Source organism: Myotis yumanensis, unplaced genomic scaffold, assembly GCF_028538775.1.
Source record: "Myotis yumanensis isolate MYYU_CA2020_CCGP unplaced genomic scaffold, mMyoYum1.0.hap1 SCAF_22, whole genome shotgun sequence".
Classification (NCBI taxonomy): Eukaryota; Metazoa; Chordata; class Mammalia; order Chiroptera; family Vespertilionidae; genus Myotis; species Myotis yumanensis.
Genome location: NW_027223773.1, coordinates 4711677 through 4733433, shown reverse-complemented (window position 1 = coordinate 4733433; position 21757 = coordinate 4711677). Strand labels below are relative to the sequence as shown.

Below are 21757 nucleotides of genomic sequence, written 5' to 3'. Positions count from 1 at the left end.
GCGGAGGAGGGCAGCCCCGGAGACCTGCCCAGAGGAGTCCGAAGGCGAAGAAGCAAAGTCTAGAGAGAGCACCGCCCATCGTGACAGATGCTTCTGGAAGGCAAGGAACAGAGGAGGAGCCCACAGCCCTAGCCTGGGGCTCAGGGGTAGAGCATCGGCTCTGGACCAAAGGGCCCCGGGTTCGATTCCGGTCAAAATCACATGTACCTCTAAAAATCAATGGGAAAAATATCCTCTGGTGAGGATTGAAAAGTAATAAACATAGAAGTAACCAGCGGACTTAGGAGCCTGGAGGTCATCTGTGACTGACCTACTGCGTTCAGAAATGAGAGAGGAAGCCGCAGTGGAAATGATGGTGACTAAATCGTTCACCAAGGTTTGCTATGGAGAGGAACGGAGTGTGGACTCAAAGGGAAGATTTTTTTAAATTTTGTCTTTATTTTTTGTTTCTTTTAAAGACAGAAGATACCACCGCGGTGCCTTTTACAGTTTTTTTCCAAGCAAGCCACAAGAAGGACTGCATTTACAATGTGACTTGTTACATACACCCTTAAAATGATGGAAACTGAAATTTCGCAAAACAATCCTCTCGTTACGTGTGAAGCATTCTTTTTTTTTTTTTTTCATTAAAAAAAAAGGTGCTTAGAACCCCCTAAAGAGTTTGCTAGTCCCACCAATGGTTTGTGACCTTACTTGGAAATCAGGGTCAGTGGAGTGTTCGAGCTGCCTCAGACCACCCGTGAGAGCCAATGATGCACCTTGACATTGGCCAGATGGGAGCATTTACACCATGGAAATGGACCACTGCTACAACAGGGCTCCCTCCCCTCCCCACCCCACCCCCCAGCCAGATGTTAAACATTTACCAACACACTACTAACTGTGCTCATGTGAATGATCCTCTCCCACATCCAACACCAGCACCACCCAAGTACACAAAACCACCCGTGTACTCAACCACCCATATACCCTCAACCACCCATGTACTCAATCTCTCTTTGGCCTTAGACCCCCCCATGTCCAGACTCACCAGGCTTACCTCTTATGTTCTACAGGATCATGTCCCAAACCTAGTCTTCTCGGGTGTGAGAATCAAGCTTCTAGAACTGTGGTTTTGTCATAAAATAAAAGAATCTTGGAGATGGGAGAGATCTCCAGCGTGCAAATTAAATTAATTCATCCCAGTGGCTCATGCTGTCCTATTGTCCTCACCACAGGACACTTCTATTGATTTTCAGAGAGTGGAAGGGAGGAGGAGAGACAGAAACATCGATGTGAGAGAGACACATCGATTGGTTGCCTCCCCCACGCACCCCAGACCCGGGCCGGGTCTAGCCTGCCACCGAGGTATGTGCCCTTGACCGGAATCAAACTCCAGACCCTTCGGTCCAGGCACCGACGCTCTATCCACAGAGCCCAACTGACCAGGGCCATGGAAGGTGTTGCTTATCGTTGCCCGCTTAGTGTCCAGGCCACATTTCAGACACTCACTAGCCTTCTGACGGACCAACAGAAGCGACGACGATGTTCGAATCCACAGAAAAGCACCCATTAGAGATAGTGGTTGGCACCCACCTTTAATTCTGTAGCACCCATTATGCTAGGTAAAAATAATCTTTTATTTCTAAGGAACGTATAAACGCGTGGTGAAACAGGAAACCAAAAGGAAGGCGGCTTCACAAGTACACCCTTCAGATAGATCAACACAGAGTCTCACAAAAAAATCCAGTCGTTTCAAAGCATTGCCTGTGATGGCGGAAGACGCGTCACCCAGGAGGCCCCTACCGAAGATGGTCGCCGGGTGTCACAGACAACAGAAGAACACGGCTCGGCTTAGGGAGTCGTGGGAAGCCACCCCCTTCTCCATTTCCAAAAGGGGTGGGAAGCAGCCCTGTCAGGCTGCCCCTCAATGCAAATGTAGGGTTGATTTCTGGGAGGCATCTAGGCTGAATCATTTAGTGTGAGTCCCTCCAGGCGCTCCCCCTAGTGGTACTACCAGGTGTGGCACCCACTCACCTGGAGCTCCAGAAACCTGCCTCCCTGCATTTATTGGGCGCGCCTGGAGGGAGCTCGAACCCCCACAGAGCAAAGAGAACGACCTCATCAATTCTTTGGGCCCATGTCGTTGTGTAGTTTGGGTGACAAGGGTAGAAAACCGAAGTGTTATTAACTATGAAAGGCAAGCCCACACATTGACTCTGCATCTGTCGGTGAGAAATGGAAGCAGATGTTGGCCTGAGGCTGGGAGAGAGAAGGCCGTGGGCAACCGGAGGGAATCTGACTCGAGAAATGAGTGAATGGCTCCAAAATGAGCAACACAGCCCGGCTGGCGTGGCTCAGTGGTTGAGCGTCAACCTATGAACCAGGAGGTCACGGTTCGATTCCCAGTCAGGGCACACGCCCGGGTTGCGGGCTCCATCCCCAGTGTGGGGCGTGCAGGAGGCAGCCGATCCGTGATTCTCTCTCATCATTGATGTTTCTCTCTCTCTCTCTCTCCCTTCCTCTCTGAAATCAATAAAAATATATTATTACAAAAAAAATAAAGGTATAGATTCACATTGCTCCCTGGTCTGGGGCTGTATCAAGGTCCAAATTGGCAGAGGCCTAGAAGTTCCTGGGGTGGTCTCCGCGTGCCCTCTTGGGCCACTCCTCGTCCACCCACCTGCGCAGCACGCGCTCCACGTCGGCGCGGTGGTAGAGCCGGCAGAGCTCCATGAGCTGGCCCACCGGCCGCTGGCTGTTGCGGAGCAGGAACTCCAGGGTGGGGCTCTGGGGCCGCTGCTCCAGGAAGCACAGCTCGTCGTGGCGCATGCCCCACCTGCTGGCAAAATTCCTCCAGTTCTTGATGGTGGGGTGGCAGGGGTCCAGCTTGATCCTGATCACGTCCAGCAAGTCCTGGTCGTTGAGCAGGTCGCTGATGGTGGGGTCCCGGAGCGAGCAGGCGGAGCAGGTGCAGTCCTCCCGGCAGGACTCGGCCGTGCTGACGACCTTGCTGACGTCTGCGGGACAAACAGGACAGCGCAGGTCAGCCGGGGGCCGGGACACCTCGGGCCTCTAGGCCCTGCCTTCCTTTTTTTTTTTTTTTTTTAATTTTGTTTTTATTATTTATTTATTTTAAATATCTTTTATTGATTTTTTTTACAGAGAGGAAGGGAGAGGGATAGAGAGTTAGAAACATCGATGGGCGAGAAACATCGATCAGCTGCCTCCCGCACACCCCCTACTGGGGATGTGCCCGCAGCCAAGGTACATGCCCTTGACCGGAATCGAACCTGGGACCCTTCAGTCCGCAGGCCAACACTCTATCCACTGAGCCAAACCGGTTAGGGCTCCCCCCTTTTTTTTTTTTAAAGATGTATTTTCATTGATTTCAGAGAGGAAGGGAGAGGAGGAGAGAGAAACTTCAGTGATGAAAGAGAATCGTGGATCAGCTGCCTCCTGCACGCCCCCTACTGGGGATCGAACCCGCAACCCGGACATGTGCCCTGACCAGGAATTGAACCGTGACCTCCTGGTTCCTAGGTCGATGCCCAACCACTGGGCCACGCCAGCCAGGCCCTTCTTTCTTTTCTTTTCTTTTTTATATTTGTATTGATTTCAGAGAGGAAGGGAGAGGGAGAGAATCATTGATTGGCTGCCTCCTGCACGCCCCCTACTGGGGATGGAGCCCACAACCCAGGCATGTTGTAGGCACCCAGTGGGGACGCTGCCCACCCTCTGGGCTGGGCTGGGCTCTGCTCAGCTCAGTCCTGGCTCGTCCACCCCCTGCACACCCCTCGGGATGTTGGCGCCACTTCAGAGGCAGCCCTGTGGGTGAAGAAAACACAGATAAAGACAAAGACATTTTAAGGTGGCCATAAATTTTTTAAAAATAAGCTTTCTGGCATTATCAGCTACCACTCGCTTTCAACCCTGTGCGCGGAGTGGATATTCCAGTTTTCGGGGTATGTGCAAAGGCCTTTAAAGAATTATGCAATCCTTCACCCCCTGGCGGGCTGTACTTGGCACGAAAAGCTGCCAAGGCTGATGGGTAACGTGCAGAGGATCGGGGTTGGGATGCGGGCAAGCAGGGGCTGGTTTGCTCGCGGGCCCCGCGGTCTGACCCGCTGGACCGGAGACCTGCCCACGACGCTCTGCGCCCCCAGAGCTCTCATTCTGCAAGAAAGGGGGACGGGCTTTGTGGATCAGATCTTACTGCTTCCGGCACAGCAGCCTGTCCGTGGCCATCAAGAGCCCATCTGATGTGAGTGTAGACAGGACGCTACGGACAGATCAGATGGAAAGGAAGGGCCTGGGCCTGTCCGGCGGGGCTCAGAGGTTGAGCGTCGACCTATGAACCAGGAGGCCACGGTTCGATTCCCGGTCAGGGCAGGTGCCCGGGTTGCGGGGCCGATCCCCAGTGTGGGGCGTGCAGGAGGCAGCCGGTCCATGATTCTCTCGCATCATTGATGTGTGTGTCTCTCTCTCTCTCCCTTCCTCTCTGAAATCAAGAAAAATGTATTTAAAAAAAAATTAGAGAAGAGTTCAGGCATCAAGCAGGCTCTTTGACAAGGTGTGTATCAGTCATTAAAACCACCGTAAGAAACAGGTCCCGTCCAGTGGTGGGCGTCTCACTGTGAAGTTTGGAGCTGGCAGGTCATCCACGGCCAGTCAGTGACCAGTTCACTGTGAGCTGGGACAAGACTCGGAATTCACAAAGGTTGATTAGCGGAGCCCAGAGAACGGCTCCCGTGGGGGTGCTGGCAGGGGATCAGACGGGACTTAATGGGGCTCCCTGCAGGGGAGGTGCCGTCCGATCTTGCACGCTGGGTTTTCTGAGCGCTACTCCCACGGCGGTTCCCTCCCACGGGCTTGGTACCCCTGGGAGCTCTCAGATCCTTACCAAGAACGTCCCCCAGGGTCACGAGGCCTCAGGTTTGTTCAGACCATTAACCAGTAAGCATTTCCTAGTGGCACCTTTGCAAACAGCAAAATCTCGGGGGCCTGACGTGAACTCTAGGCCAGATCTGGAGCCTGCACAACCTCAGCCTGCCCCAGGAGGGTCGAACACGTCTGCAGCGATGCGGATTCGGGGTGTAAATTCACCTCTTTCTCTCTGTGTGGTTGCCCATGTGGTTGGAAATGAATGTAAAAGGCCAGGTTATGGCTTTGATAAGTCATTAGGGTGCACATACACCCCCCCACACACACATACACACACACAGTATTTGTCAAAGGTCATGAAATGCTAGGAGCTGGAAAATGAAGAATTATTTTTCACCAACTCGGAAACCGACCCGAGGGCTTTGAGTGGGCGTTTGAGCTCCACCAACAGGAAAGACCGGCAGACTTCACTTTCTCTCTAAAACACCCTTGGAGACAGCAGCGGGCTGGCCGATGATGGCGCTGGTGCCTGCTCTCCGTGACGCCACCTGCTGTCCCTTGAAGAGTCAACCTCGCTGAAGGGCTTCCGTTCCGCTTGGACCCAGGCCACATTTTTTTACAACTGACAGCCTGCAACGTGGTTGAAGTCAATCTATCCATTAACAGGGACCTGAACTCCCAAGAGTCCGTGCAGGGTTAAGGGTGGTCCTACACCACTTACTTGATGCGCGTTCACGTCAGCTGACATTTCACATATTAGTGGGGGGGTGAGGGGGGGTTAGTCCTCAACACGTTTACCTGCGAGGGGGTCTCCGGGACTGTCTGCAAAGCCGTTCTCTTCTCCCTGGAAACCAAAACACCACCGTCACACCCAGGCAGGAACGGAGATACCATCACATTTCCAATTTGGTGACATTTCCACCAAAGCCCGGGGGCGGGTGGGATGGCTCTTCCGAATGGTATATTTTTGGGGGGGCGGGGGGCCGTGAACTCTGTCTCACTCGGCGAGGTGAACTCCTGGGCGGTCGGCGAGGCCTTTTGTCTAATTGCTCCCTGGCTGGGGCCTCCCTGCCCTGAACTGTTCATCTCACAGAGGACACTCAACACGTGTGTGTTAAATGAATTACTGTCCCTATTTTTTTTAATACATGTTTATTGATTTCAGAGAGGGAGAGAGAGAAACATCAATGATGAGAGAGATTCATTGATCATCTGCCTCCTGCACGCCCCCTACTGGGGATCGAGCCTGCAACCCAAGCATGTACCCTGATGGGGAATCAAACTGTGACCTCCTGGTTCATAGGTTGATGCTCAACCACTGAGCCACGCCGGCTGGGCAACCCCTCTAGCTCTTTTTTTTTTTTTTTAATATATTTTATTGATTTTTTACAGAGGAAGGGAGAGGGTTAGAGAGTTAGAAACATCGATGAGAGAAAAACATCAATCAGCTGCCTCCTGCACACCTCCTACTGGGGATGTGCCTGAAACCAAGGTACATGCCCTTGACTGGAATCGAACCTGGGAGCTTTCAGTCTGCAGGCCGATGCTCTATCCACTGAGCCAAACCAGCTAGGGCCCCCTCAGGCTCTTTTAATGTCCAAGGGCACCCACGCCCAGAAATACCAGCTGGAATAAATCGGGGGAGGTGGCCGGCCCTGGGGGCTGGGTACTGACTTTAAATTACTGAAAGTAAAGGGTTCTTTATGACACCTTGCCTGACAGGTCAGACTTCCATGTTTGGCCCCAAAATGTTCTCCCTTGGCATCACTCCAACAAGGCAGCCGCGAGCCAGTCTTCGGAGAGGAGGGTTTACTCTTTAAGTTACCGAAATCGGGAAAAGGGGGAATCCGAATATTCTAAAGAGCGTGTTCTCAGCTTGCTTTTACTTTCCGAGCCACAGGGTGGGGTGTTTTTTTGTTTCGTTTTGTTTTAAACGTTTCTCGCCTCGTGAGCTCCCTTTGTTCTGGCTGCCAAGCAGGTTTCAAAGAATCTCCCTGGCTATCCGGCCGTTGGAACAAACCCTGAGCTGAGGCACGGCAATAACCCCCCCGGAGGAGCGGGCACAGGCCTCGTCTTTGCAGGAATAGAAGACGTTCCATTTTAAAACGGGGATGACAACAACAACAAAAAACTTACATAGGTTCCCCCCTTTCATTTTAGTGGATAAATCTATCTTCATCTTTTGGGATAGCCTTGACTGCACACAGAAAGAATTGTAACACAAATACTAGAGGGAAAAACAAATAAACACTGAGCAACGTGCTAAGGTCTATTCTGCACCTAATCTTACATGGTTTTGGGGAAATCCCTCGAAGCCAAGTAAACACTGCGGCATTCTTGTATCTTGAAGGGGATCTAACCCGTGTCACAAAGCAATGTGAAGGAGAAAACTTGGCTCAACAAAGGGAGAGTGGTAAGAAAGGGAGAATGGATACAGTAGGTTCCCTAAAATAATTCACAGCCAGGCAGTGTCAACGTCCATCCGGGGACCGTCACTCCCGGGGAAATGCAGAGTGGCAAATGGACACGTAATGAGAGACTCTCAGTGGGTGACGGAAAACCCACAGATCAGAGCGAAAGCAGCGTCACCAACAACTTTCAAGAGGGCTGTGTGATGGCTCGAACCGCGTGCTTTATCACTAAGGCGGCTTGTCTAGCCAGGAACAGCACCATGAGTGACTTCCTGCAGACTGATGTTCTATTAGTCACACTACACAGAATTTCACATGTGGTCGGCGCGTGGACACGGAAAAGGAGGCGGGTTGATTCCCAGTCAGGGCACATGCCTAGGTTTCGGGTTCGATCCCTGGTCAGGGCGCATACAGCAGGCAACCGATTGATGTTTCTCTTTCACGTCAATGTTCTCTCTCTCTCTCTCTCTCTCTCTCTCTCTCTCTCTCTCTCTCTCTCTCTCTCTTCTTATCTCTAAGATGAATACACAGGCCAGCGAGCGTGGCTCCGTGATTGAGCATCGACCTATGAACCAGGAAGGCAAGCGTGCTTCTTTATTTTTCAAGCGCTAGAAGGGAATTCCTTAAAAATTCTAGTTATCCATACCAGAGAGTAAAAAATATAACTGGAATTCTCCTTACCTGATGGTGCACATCAGAATTTGTTGGGCCGTTTGAAGGGACTGGATCACATTCTTCAACTAGGAAAAAAAAGACACAGTTTAGTAGTAGAAAGCCCAGTGCGGGGAAAGACCTGAGACTCCAAAACATTTTTCTCTCAAAATGTGGCGTCAGCCCGGCCAGTGTGGCTCAGTGGTTGAGCGTCGACCTGTGAACCAGATGGTCACGGTTTGATTCCCGGTCGGGGCACATGCCCGGTTTGCAGGCTGGATCCCCAGTGTGGGGCTTGCAGGAGGCAGCCGATCCATGATTCTCATCGTTGATGTTTCTCTCTCTCTCTCCCACTTCTCTCTGAAATCAATTAAAAAAAAATATTTTTTAAAAATCCAGCAGACGCCGAAACCGGTTTGGCTCAGTGGATAGAGCGTCGGCCTGCGGACTGAAAGGTCCCAGGTTCGATTCCGGTCAAGGGCATGTACCTGGGTTGCGGGCACATCCCCAGTGGGGAGTGTGCAGGAGGCAGCTGATCGATGTTTCTCTCTCATCGATGTTTCTAACTCCCCATCTCTCTCCCTTCCTCTCTGTAAAAAATCAATAAAATATATTTTTAAAAAAAAATAAATAAAAATAAAAACCCAGCAGACATTAAATTGTTCTATTATTGGATGCAAATGTTGGAGTAAGTGTTTAAACTTCTGGACCTGGTTCATTACATATGAGATGATGTATGTCTTTGGAGATAAGAGACGATGTGCGTAATAATACGATTCCCCACGCACAAGGGCAGAAGAAAGATCGAGCATATGGTTTCCACAGCCGCCTCATTTGTCAACTCATCGCCGTTTTAATCAAGGTTTTGCAAAACTCAAATTCTAGGAGAAACCCCATAGTACAATCACTGCAGTATCAGGTTGCCAAGCAACAATCTTGTTCTTTCAAAACAGGAAATCTCTTCAAGGCCGATCAAAGATCTACAGAAAGATGGGACCCTGATGGTGCGTTCCCGGAGCCGCTGCGGCTCGTTCTTTCTCTAAAACAGCCCCCCTCTCTGCCGCTGGGCTGTGAGAGCTGTCGACAGTCCCCCACACTGATTTGCACAATTCTTTTTTAAAAAAATATATTAATTTCAGAGAGGAAGGGAGAGGGAGAGATAGAAACATCAATGATGAGAGAGAATCATGGATCCCCTACTGGGGATCGAGCCCGCAACCCGGGCATGTGCCCTGACCAGGAATCGAACCCTGACCTCCTGGTTCACAGGTCGATGCTCAACCACTGAGCCACACCAGCCGGGCTGCACAATTCTTTTGCCAGATTCCCTCCATCCGTCCGTCTGATGCTTGCGTGTGCCAGGCACCATCCAGACTCGGTCCATGAACTTCTCTCAGACACACGCATCCTAGGAGGTGGACGCTAACATGTCCTCCCTGCCCTCCAGGGAAACTGAGGCCCCGAGGCCCGAAGTCACCGCTGAGTCCACTCAGGCTGGCGTGGCTGCGTTCCGCTCTCCCTCCGACAGGCCTGGCCGGCGGGCACACCAAGTCCTACAGCTTCCCAGTCTGGCTCCCAAAGTGAGGCCTGGGCCCGGCCCCTTAGGTAAGTGTGAGCATGCAGGCTGCCTGGCCTGACCCCAGACCTGCCCTTCATGATTTCTGGGTAGCAGGGCCTGGATCTGAATTTTAAATAAACTCCCCGGTTATTAATCAATAGCTAAGACTTGGAAACAGCTCGAGTGCCCATCAGCAGGTGAGTGGATAAAAGAGCTGTGGGACATTTACAACACGGAATGCTACGCAGCTGTAAAAAAAAAAAAAAAAAAAAAAGAGGGATCTCTTACCCGATGGGACAGCATGGAGGGACCTGGGATATAGTATGCTAAGGGACAGAAGCCAAAGCGAGAAAGACAAATATCACCTGATCTCACTTATTTGTGGCATCTGATGAACAAAATGAATTGACCAACAAAGTAAGACCCCAAGCACGGAGGCATGGAACAGGCTGACATGCCTCCATGTGGGGGTGGGGGATGAGGAGAGAGAAACGAAAGAACTTATCTGCTTATACGCACAGCCCATGGACACGGGCAATTGGTGAAGACCTGGGGGGTGGGTAGTGGCTGGGAGGAGGGGAGGATGGGGGGAAAATGGGAGATATCTATAATACTATCAACAATAAAGAATAAAATGGCCCAGCTGGCGTGGCTCAGTGGTTGAGTGTCGACCTAGGAACCAGGAGGTCACGGTTTGATTCCCGGTCGGGGCACATGCCCGGGTTGTGGGCTCGATCCCCACTGGGGCGTGCAGGAGGCAGCCGATCCATGGTTCTCTCTCACTGATGTTTCTATGTCTCTTTCCCTCTCCCTTCCTCTCGGAAATCAATAAAAATATATAAATAAAATAACATAAAATAAAGTGAAAAATAAATTCCCCGGAGGACTCTTCATCGCACCCTGAAGTCTTCGGATCTGATTATTCTGGTCTTGGTGCCACCCGGGACTGCGCCCTGCCTGTGCCTGGCTGCCAGGCTGGCCCCTGCCCATGAGCCAGAGAACCCCACACCGGGGGGTTCAAACACTCAGAGTCACCCCTGGAAGGGCAGGGGGTGCGCCCCCCAGAGCCTCCCTCAGAGCCAGGGCTGGGCTCACAGCTGGTCGTCCCTCCAACCCTGCCATTTCCAGGACGCTCACAGCAGGCACACGGAATACAACCTGCGATTTCAAGGGGCAGAGGGAAGAGTCTGGTGAGCAGGGACTGGAGGGGGTGGGGGGAAGACGTGACAGAGCCACAGGGGGCCCGGCGGGAGCTCCTGCCCACCATCAGTGACCCCGGCTGCGGCTGCAGGCACTGCTGGGAACCCCACCACGTGTGCCGGGCAGCCCTCCCTTCCCCAGGAAGCGGGGGCAGGAGGGCGGCCCTGAAGTTGGTCAGATCTGATTGTGCCCCCCGCCCCCCGCCTCTCCGGGGTGTCAGCCGAGCCCAGGTGCACGCTCCCGTGTGACCACTGGCAGCTCGGCCTCGGGGAAGGGTGCAGCGCTGCAGGCCGCCCCACAGGGGAGACTGGGACAAGCAGAGGCCTGGCCCCCTCTGTGGTCTGCACCCCCCAAACATCTGCCTATGGGCGAGGAGAGAGCTGTTTGGTTTGGGGGCCTGACAAGCACCCCTCCGTCGGAAACAGAACCGGCTTTCCTGTGGTTTGGGTGGAAATCATTGTATACCCTCCCACCCACCCTCCCTCCCTCCCTCCGGGCGCAGCCGGCCAGAGCCCTCCAGCCTCCTGCTGACCACAACTGACTCCGCGAAGCCACACGGCCACAGCTCATGTCAAATGTCCCTGAAATGGGCTGTGGGCGCTGGGGGGAGGCCCCTCTCTCTCCACCCCCATGAGCAGCACCAGGGGGAAGCTAGGGGGGTGTCAGGGACCATCTCTCCCACCACGTGGGGAAAGCCTGCCGGGAACAGAAGACAGAGATGAGGGGGGGAGAGAGAGAGAGGCAGCCTGAGCCTCCGGCCAATGCTGGGAGCTAGTGGCACCCCAAGCCCTTAAGCCAATCAATCTCTCCCCACTTTTGTAATGAACTCCAGTTAGATGTCTGTCACTTGCAACCCAGAGTCCCAGGCCTCTCCATTTTGTGCATGTTAAAAACACTGTAGGAACTTGACCGATAATGTTAGAGTGTATAGATTTTAATAAGAAAATTCAGGCCTGCCCTAACCAGTTTGGCTCAGTGGATAGAGCACCAGCCTGCGGACTGAAGGGTCCCAGGTTCGATTCTGGTCAAGGGCATGTACCCAGTAGGGAGTGTGCAGGAGGCAGCTGATCGATGCTTCTCTCTCATCGATGTTTCTAGCTCTCTATCCCTCTCCCTTCCTCTCTGTGAAAAATCAATAAAATATATTTTTTTTTAAAAAAAGAAGATTCAGGCCTGAGCCCAGCCACCCCAGAGAGGCGGGGAGGAGCGTCGGCCGAGTCCCTTTGCGGAATCAGTTGTCGTCAGCAGGAGGCTGGGCGGCTTCGGCCCCGGCTGAGCCTGGAGGGTGGGTGGGTGGGTGGGGAGGGGATACGGTGACTTCCACCCAAACCACAGGAAAGCCGGTTCGGTTACCAGAGGGGTGCTCGTCAGGCCCCTGAGTAGAAGCAGCTGTCGCTTCTCGCCCATAGGCAGATAGATGCTTGCGGGTGCAGACCACAGAGGGGGCCAGGGTTGAGCGTTGACCCATGAACCAGGAGGTCACAGTTTGATTCCCGGTCAAGGGCACAGGCCCGGGTTGGGGGCTCGATCCCCAGTGTGGGGCGTGCAGGAGGCAGCCGATCCATGATTCTCTCTCATCATGGATGTCTCTACCTCTCTCTCTCCCTCTCTCGCTAAAATCTTTAAAAACATATTTTAAAAAAACAAAAAAAAAGAAAATTCATGCCTGAAATAATCATCAAAGAAGCCATGAACTCAATGACTGGTATGTTTCTGTTTCACAATTTTAAATAATGAAAAATTACCTGGACGAGCGCTTCACTCAAGATATTCAACAATAACAAGTTCAAGTCGCGGCAGTAACTGTACCTACCTTTAGGGAGTCCCGTGTCTTGAATAGGATATTTGTCTGACTGCAGAAACCAACAGAAGAGAAGAGTTATTTCTAAACATCACAGTCACTTCTATACGCGATCACAGTGAAAAGAAAGCGTTACCTTGCGAAAGTCATGATTTTAATTAATTTATTTTTTTAAATATATATTTTATTGATTTTTTACAGAGAGGAAGGGAGAGGGATAGAGAGTTAGAAACATCGATGAGAGAGGAACATCAATCAGCTGCCTCCTACACACCCCCCCACTGGGAATGTGCCCGCAACCAAGGTACATGCCCTTGACCGGAATCGAACCCGGGACCCCTGAGTCCACAGGCCGACGCTCTATCCGCTGAGCCAAACTGGTCAGGGCCATAATTTTAATTTAAAACCTTGCACGTGTTTAGCCTTGGACTTCTCATTAGGGCTGACCCATAGCCTGCTTGTAATATATAGATAGATATATAGATAGATAGATATAGATATAGATAGATATATGTATATATGTGTGTGTGTATATATATATATATATATATACATATATATATTATTGATTTCAGAGAGGAAGGGAGAGAGAAAGAGAAAGAGAGAGAGAGAGAGACAGAAAGAATTATCAATCATGAGAGAGAATCATGGATTGGCTGCCTCCTGCACGCCCCACACTGGGGATGGAGCTCGCAACCCAGCTATGTGCCCTGACCAGGAATCGAACCGTGTCCTCCTGGTTAACAGGTCGACGCTCAGACACTGAACCCCGCCGGCCGGGCTGTATGCTTGACTTAGAGAAACCAAAGCAAGGTTGACGAGAAGCTAGTGTTGGGACGTGAGACAGAATCAGCCTTCCTAGTTCCCTCAGCTCTGACCACGACACACACTCCCTCTCCTGTCCAGAGTGCCATTCTCCCTCCATATTTCCTGCAATTTAAAAAGAGGAGCCTTTAGCCCGAGCCGGTGTGGCTCAGTGGATAGAGCGTCGGCCTACGGACAGAAGGGTCCCGGTTCTCTCCTGGTTGGGGCACATGCATGGGTTGCAGGCTCCATCCCCAGTAGGGGGCGTGCAGGAGGCAGCCGATCCATGATTCTCTCTCACCTTCGATGTTTCTCTCCCTCTCCCTTCCTCTCTGAAATCAATAAAAATATATTTAAAAAAAATAAAATAAAGTAAGTCACCTCATAAAGTATTTTTTTAAAAAAAGAAGCTATCAAGGGAAAACCTCATCTTGGGGTTTCTAATCTTCATGTAAATGCCAAGTAATAAGAAATGTAAAGAGGGGACGCCCAGGCCAGTTTGCTCAGTGGGTAGAGCATCAGGCTGGGGACCGAAGGGTCCCAGGTTCGATTCCGGTCAAGGGCATGTGCCTGGGTCGCGGGCTCAATCCCCAGTAGGGGGCGTGCAGGAGGCGGCCGATCCACGATTCTCTCTCATCGATGATGTTTCTCTCTCCCTCCCTCCCTCTCTCTTCCTCTCTGAAATCAATAAAAATATATTTTTTTAAAATGTAAAGAGGGGACTCTTTCATCCTCTGTGCTGTGAAAATCTTCCCCCCTCCCCACGGGGGGAATCTGTACTTGTTCTTCAATAAATTTCCACCTTTTTTAAAAAATAAAAAAAATGTAAAGACGTAACGATGGGGAAAGGGAAGGTGAGAGTCAGTGCCGCCGTGGGATATGGGTGACGTACCACATGGAAGGACAGGGTGCTGGGGTCCGTGTCTTCCACGGGCTCCTCGGCCATGTGACCTGCAGGAAAACACAGCAGGGAGAATGTTCGTCAATGGAAACGCACACGTGTCCTCCGATAACTGTCTTCGCGTGGCACACACGCTGCCGTGGTTGAGCCGAGAAAAACTTACTTCCAGTCGTCAGCGGAGACAAAATAAGAAGGGATGGCTTCAGACTGAACCAGAAAGAGATGAAGAAAGTCTTTATTTATTTTTTTAAATATTTTGGAATGATTTATGGATACGTATCTACACATACTCAGAGTTACGAATAACCTGGGCGGCTCTCCGGCTGGATCCGATTAGAACCTGGAGCAGGAGTTATTGAATTCGACTCCTGCTTCTTCCCGTTTCCTGCTCCTCTGCGATCCGTTTTTATCACATTAAAAATATTAAGCGTCTGAGTGTGGTTCGTGTGAATTACTAAAGTCATACATCCTCACCAGGCCATAGCCGGTTTGGCTCAGCGGACGGAGCGTTGGCCCGAGGATTGAAGGGTCCTGAGTTCAATTCCGGTCAAGGGCACGTACCTCGGGTACAGGCTGGATCCCCGGCCCGGTTGGGGTACCGATGTGTCTCTCTCACATCGATGTTTCTCTCTCTGTGTCTCTCCCCCTCCCTTCTACTCCCTCTAAAAATCAATGGAAAAATATCCTCAGGTGAAGGTTAACAAAAATACCTCACAGAATCTTTTTATCTATTTTTAATCCTCACCCGAGGATACTTTTTTAATTAATTTTATTTTTTAAATTAATTTATTTTTTAAATTATACCTTCATTGATTTCAGAGAGGAAGGGAAGAGGGAGAGAGATAGAAACATCAATGAGGAGAGAGAATCCTGGATCGGCTGCCTCCTGCACACCCCACACTGGGGTTGGAGCCTGCAACTCGGGCATGTGCCCTGACCGGGAATCCAACTGTGACCTCCTGGTTCATAGGTTGACACTCAGCCACCAAGCCACGCCGGCTGGGCCCAGCATCAACCCTAAATCCACACTCTCATCTACTCATTATCCTCTCTAAGACCCAAATCTCATCATCTCTGGAAGCCGGATCCCCTGGGGCCTGGGCAGGGCACCCAGCTGCCTCTCCGGGAGGAATGACCACGCATCGCCCATCACAGACGCCGGCGAGCTACCCAGCAGCCGCCACCCTGTCCCGTTCGGACATCGGCCTCCATTAGTCACATTAGATCAAGATCAACAGTTCCTAGACAGTGTCCTCAAGGACATTCAAGGATCTGCTCGAATGGTGTCCTTTCAGAGAAAACAAAGACGAAAGCGAGTTCGTTTCCCAAATTCCCAGCATCTCAAGTCAAAAGGGCAGGGGCCTTTCGTGCTTTCTATGAAGAATGACAGGGGATGCCTGGCCGGCGTGGCTCAGGGGTTGAGTGATGACCTATGAACCAGGAGGTCACGGTTCGATTCCTGGTCAGGGCACAGGCCCAGGTTGCAGACTCCATCCCCAGTAGGGGGCGTGCAGGAGGCAGCTGATCAATGATTCTCTCTCATCACTGATGTTTCTCTCTCTCTCTCTCTCTCCCTTTCCCTTCCTCTCTGAAATCAATTAAAAAAAATTTTTTAAAGAAAAGGTCACTCTGGCCACCGTTTGGTGAATGGGTTAGTGGAAGGCACACAGGAGAGTGAAACACCATCTGGGAGATGAGTTGGGAAATGAGGCGAGAGAGGATGGTAACCCAGGGTGGGGTGGGGAAGGGGAGAGGCCATTTACCCAGTTCCAGGGACAGCACCACGCGTGGCATCTTCACAAAAGTGGAAGAGGTGGGTGGGTGGGTGTGCCTAGGAGCTCACAGAAGCTACGGTAGATGAGATGCCAGGGGGAAGTCATTTTTCAGTCTTTTTTAAGCGGAGGAACCCTCCGAGTTATATATACATCCCTTGAGTATATATACTTTTTAATCCTCACCAGAGGATATATTTTTCCCCGTTGATTTTTAGAGAGAGTGGAAGAGAGAGGGAGAGACGGAGACGTCACATCAATTGGTTGCCTCCTGCACATACCCTTGACCAGAATCGAACCCGGGAACCTTCAATCCACAAGCCGACGCTCTATCCACCGAGCCAAACCGGCCAGGGCTAAACACAGTATTTTTAAGCGGATACATCCCAGAGTGGGCATGCGCACGAGGCCACCTTTCAGATGCCGGAACAGCAAGTGACAAGGACAGCGCTACCTTAGGAGGCAAAGACTTCACCCCCAGGTGCTGCACCCAAAGATCAAGGAGACATTCCTTCCACAGACACCCGGCTATCTGTGGTCAGGCCCTCCGTCAGCCACCACCCACCTGCGCTGGGATTTCCAAGCCCCTTCGCTCCAAGCTGGGAGCCCCCAACCCCCTCTGGCTGGGCCCAGGCGACTCAGAGACCATCACAGAATCGAGATTTATCTGTGGTGGCCGCATCCCACCGCTGACGCACTGAGGCCGAATGTGTATACATTTCGTGGTGCCGCTGACCCGGAGAGAGAGGCACCCCCAGAGTTTACATTTATTCCCATTCAGTGGGTCCCTATCAAGATCTTAAAAATGAAAGAAGATTTTAAAATTCCCCTCAGAATCAAAAAGTCCCACTGGCTGGCGTGGCTCAGTGGTTGAAGGTCGACCGATGAAACAGAAGGTCAAGGTTCAATTCCCGGTCCAGGGCACATGCCCGGGTTTCAGGCTCCATCCCCAGTAGGGGGCGTGCAGGAGGCAGCCGATCCATGATTCTTTTTTTTTTTTTTGGTTTGTTAAATATATTTTATTGATTTCTTACAGAGAAGAAGGGAGAGGGATAGAGAGTTAGAAACATTGATGAGAGAGAAACATCAATCAGCTGCCTCCTGCACACCCCCTACTGGGGATGTGCCCGCAACCAAGGTACATGCCTTTGACCAGAATCGAACCTGGGACCTTTCAGTCCACAGGCCGACGCTCTATCCACTGAGCCAAACCGGTCAGGGCCCATGATTCTCTCTCATCAGTGATGTTTCTATCTCCCTCTCCCTCTCCCTTCCTCTCTGAAATCAATAAAAATATATTATTATTTTTTAAAAAGTCCAGAGACCAGTATTAGTCAAGTCTGGCCTTAGCTCTCCTGCACCTTGTCAATGAGTTTCTCAGAGGGGAGGTGGGGGAGGGGGTGGAGGTAGAGGTGGGGATGGGGAGTGGGCGGGTTTCTCACTTTAGGTCCCTTCTGTTTTCCCACACAATGGCTATCCAGACAGTGGGTTTCTTTTCCACCTCCCATCGATAAAATGGCTACTTGAAGAAGAGTTTAGATCTTTCTTCAAAATGTCCAGGAAACGCCCCAAACCCAGCGAATCACCAGGCCAATGTCACCTCGCCCAGCTCCAGAAACTCTCCTCCTAACTGCTCCAGCCCCAACTTCGTTTTTTTAATAATATATATATATATATTTTAAATATATTTTATTGATTTTTTACAGAGAGGAAGGGAGAGAGATAGAGAGTTAGAAACATCGATGAGAGAGACACATCGATCAGCTGCCTCCTGCACATCTCCCACTGGGGATGTGCCCGCAACCCAGGTACATGCCCTTGACCGGAATCGAACCTGGGACCCTTCAGTCCACAGGCCGACGCTCTATCCACCGAGCCAAACCGGTTTCGGCTTAATAATATATTTTATTGATTTTTTACAGAGAGGAAGGGAGAGGGATAGAGAGTTAGAAACATCGATCAGAGAGAAACATCCATCAGCTGCCTCCTGCACACCCCCTACTGGGGATGTGCCCGCAACCAAGGTACATGCCCTTGACCAGAATCGAACCTGGGACTCTTCAGTCCACAGGCCGACATTCTTGCCACTGAACCAAACTGGTCAGGGCAGCCCCAACTTTTTGAAATATATTTTTATTACTGATTTCAGAGAGAGAGGGAGAGAGATAAAAACATCAATGATGAGAGAGAATCATGGATCGGCTGCCTCCTGATCGAGCCCACAACCCAGGCAAGGGCATTGAACCGTGACCTCCTGGTTCATAGGTCAACACTCAACCACTGCGCCACACCAGCCGGGCCCACACCCCAAATGAAGGATGGAACATTTACGCTCTGCCCTGCCTAAGCCCAAGAAACAGAATAGAAAATGCCTACCCGCCCAGTCACAGGCAGTTCTGTACCGGGGTATCTGGTCTCCCCCCAGCCTCTTCAACCTCCACAAAACTAGAACAGCCTTCACGCCTCATTCATTCATTCATTCATGTGTTTAACAAACATTCCCTGTAGAGGTGAGAGTGAGGGCAGAAAACTCCTAAGAGGTGAGGCCTGAGGAGGATTTGAAAATCCAAGTGAGATTGGAGAACCATCCAGATTCTGGCCTTACTAGTAGGCACACACAGAGTTATAATATATACTTTTTAATTCTCACCAGAGGATATATTTTTCCCCATTGATTTTTAGAGAGAGTGGAAGAGAGAGGGAGAGACAGCGAGAGACGTCACATCAATTGGTTGCCTCCTGCACACGCCCTTGACCAGAATCGAACTCGGGACCCTTCAGTCTGCAAGCTGACGCTCTATCCACTGAGCCAAACCGGCCAGGGCTAAACACAGTATTTTAAAGCAAGGACAGGACTAGAGGCCCACCTAATCCGAAACGCCCCCGCCCCCATAAGGTCCCCCCCAAGTGGATCAGGCTCTGGGTTTGGAGATGCTGGTGTCTGTGCAATAGGTCGAGGGCCCATATTTAGGACAAACCCATTCAGCACAAGTGAAGTGAGAAGCGAGGACGCCTGAGAGAGGGAGGAAGGGAGAGGCCGAGGCGCAGGGGAATCCACCTTCTTCTCCACCAGCGGTGGGAGGACTTGTCCCAACCTGGCGCAGGAGCGCAAACAAAAGCGCTGGGGAGGTGGGGGGCGGAGGGGGCGGAAGGCGCGTCCGGGGCACGCGTGAGAGATGGGGGCAGGGGAGGGGGGCGGAGGACCTCGTGCCCAGGTCTCCGATCGGCGCCCCGAGGACCCGGACCCGGCGCCCCTCGGGGGTCCCGCGACACTCAGGCCCCCACACCCCAGGTGAGCGCTCGGCGCGGCACCGCTTTACCTGCGCGCAGAGGGTCCTCCGGCGAAGCCATGGGGCGGGCGGGTGGGGAGACGGCGCCCGAGCGGGGCCCGCAGCCTCCGGACCGGAGGGAGCGCACGGCGGGGACGGGGAGCCTGCGGTGGGGACGCGCGGAGCACACGCCGGCCTGCGCCCCTCCTCCAGCCCGGCTCCTGCTCCTCCTCCTCGCCCTCTCCTCCTTCTCTCCTCCTCCCGGCTCCTCCTCGCGCTCACTTCCTGCTCCGGCAACTAGGGGAGCCCCTGAGCCCCGGGTCCTGGGTCCCTCCTGCAGCACCGGGCCGGCGGGGCGCGGGAACGGTCGGGGGGGCCGTGTGCCCCAGCCCCGCCATCCCTCCTGCCCGCGCGCGCCCAGGTGCGCCCAGGTCCGGAGCAGCGGAGACATCACCCTTAAAACCCGCACAGGCCCGCCAGGCCTGGCTCAGTGGTTGAGCGTGGACCTATGAACCTGGAGGTCACCGTTCTATTCCCGGTGAGGGCACACGCCCGGTTTCGGCTGGATCCCTCGTAGGGGGCGTGCAGGAGGCAGCCAATCCATGATTCTCTCTCATCGCTGATGTTTCTCTCTCTCACTCTCTCTCCCCTCTCCATTCCTCTCTGAAATCACTAAAACTGTATTTTTAAGAAAAGATGGTTATACTTTAAACCTATCCTCAACCACCAATCTATTATACAAAGACGATGGGCAACTTACATTGAAAAGGAATCTCTTAAGGGTTTTAAAATAATCTATGTCTGCTTTCAGCACATAAGAATAGAAAGAATGTAGGCACCCTTATGTTCACAGCAGCACAATTACAATAGCTAAGATCTGGAAACAGCCCGAGTGCCCAACAGGAGAGGAGTGGATAGAAAAGCTGTAGGACATTTACACCATGGAATACTATGCAGCTGTAAAAAAAAGAAGAATCGCCGAAACCGGTTTGGCTCAGTGGATAGAGCCTCGGCCTCCGGACTGAAAGGTCCCAGGTTCGATTCCGGTCAAGGGCATGTACCTGGGTTGCGGGCACATCCCCAGTAGGAGATGTGCAGGAGACGGCTGATCGATGTTTCTCTCTCATCGATGTTTCTAACTCTCAGTCTCTCTCCCTTCCTCTCTGTAAAAAATCAATAAAATGTATTTAAAAAAAAAAGAAGAAGAATCTCTTACCCTTTGAGACAACATGGAGGGACCTGGAGAGTATCATGCTAAGTGACATAATTCAGTCAGAGAAAGACAAGTATGGTCACACTCACATGTGGAATTAATGAACAAAATAAACTGATGAGAGAAAAAAGAATAGAAAGATAGGAATTGGTTTGAAAGAGGTCATGTGATGGCTTTTAGTGCACAATATTAACAAGTCATTGGAAAGGAGCCACCGCTAGCTGAAGCCTCAGCTCTGAGCATTGCCGGAAAGCATCGAAGGTCTACGTACCGTGTTGGCGCCCAGGGCCTGGCTGCGTGCCTCTCGCCACTTGCTGGGTGGTCCTGAAGCCCATGGCGCTCTCAGGATGGGCTTTATTCTCTGAAATGTGCTATGAAGACGTGAGGCGCCCAGAGCAGGGTCCCGCCCTGTGTCTAAGGAGGGCAATACCTTCCAGAAGAACGCTTTCCGGGGAAATTCGTGGGTGGGAGGGTCCACTTCCTCTCCGCCTGCCCCTTGGTGAGAAGGGAAATTTTTTTCTGGGTATTTTCTCTTAGAATCGATGCTGAGGTCGGGTGTGTGGTTCACTCTGTAGGTCTCTTGATTATGAAAGGGTTACTGAGGGTGGTTATCAGAAACCACCGATCAGGCTGGGCTCTCTGATTAGCAGCACAACCTAAGGAAACGGAGCAGTGCTCTAGAGCTGGTTTGCTTTTCAAAGCTCTAAACTATTTATTCCATCTTCTTATCGCTCCCATTCTTTAAAAAAAATATATATATATTTTTTTTTTATTGATTTCTGAGAGGAAGAGGGAGAGAAAGATAGAAGCATCAATGATGAGAGAGAATCATGGATCGGCTGCCTCCTGCACGCCCCCTACTGGGGGTCGAGCCCACAACCAAGGCATGTGCCCTGACCAGGAAGCGAACCCTGACCTCCTGGTTCATAGGTCGATGTTCAACCACTGAGCCACACTGGCTGGGCTATTATGTCAAATAGCAGATGAGTGGCAGAAATGCATCTTAAGGTTAGTTTTTAAAATATATATATTTTTTATTGCAGAGAGGGAGAGAGAGAGAAACATCAATGATAAGAGAGAATCATTGATTGGCTCCTCCTGCACACCCCCTCCTGGGGATTGAGCCTGCAACCGGACAAGAACATGGAACCGTGACTTCCTGGTTCATAGGTCGACACTCCACCACTGAGCCATGCTGGCCAGGCATTCATTTTTTAAAAGAAAGACTGGATATATACATTGATTTTTATTCCCTTTCATGCCATTTCATTGTACCGCCTTTCTTATGAATTGCAACCATACCCGTAATTACCT

The 21757-nt window shown here is 51.5% G+C and overlaps 1 protein-coding gene across 2 annotated transcripts; it reads right to left on the bottom strand.

Annotated features, from left to right (window-relative positions):
* Positions 1–872: 872 nt before the first annotated feature.
* On the bottom strand, positions 873–20788 carry EDARADD (EDAR associated via death domain). 2 transcript variants are annotated; one of them, XM_070401387.1, is made up of 6 exons: positions 20715–20788; positions 14181–14239; positions 12497–12536; positions 7956–8014; positions 5662–5707; positions 873–2999 (listed from the first exon to the last, which is right to left on the bottom strand). In XM_070401387.1, the coding sequence occupies exons 1-6, from the start codon at positions 20776–20778 to the stop codon at positions 2605–2607; spliced, it is 663 nt and encodes a 220-aa protein (XP_070257488.1). In that variant the 5' UTR covers positions 20779–20788; the 3' UTR covers positions 873–2604. The 2 variants fall into 2 exon arrangements, with proteins under 2 accessions (XP_070257488.1, XP_070257489.1); XM_070401388.1 differs by lacking the exon at positions 20715–20788 and adding an exon at positions 19282–19352.
* Positions 20789–21757: the final 969 nt, after the last annotated feature.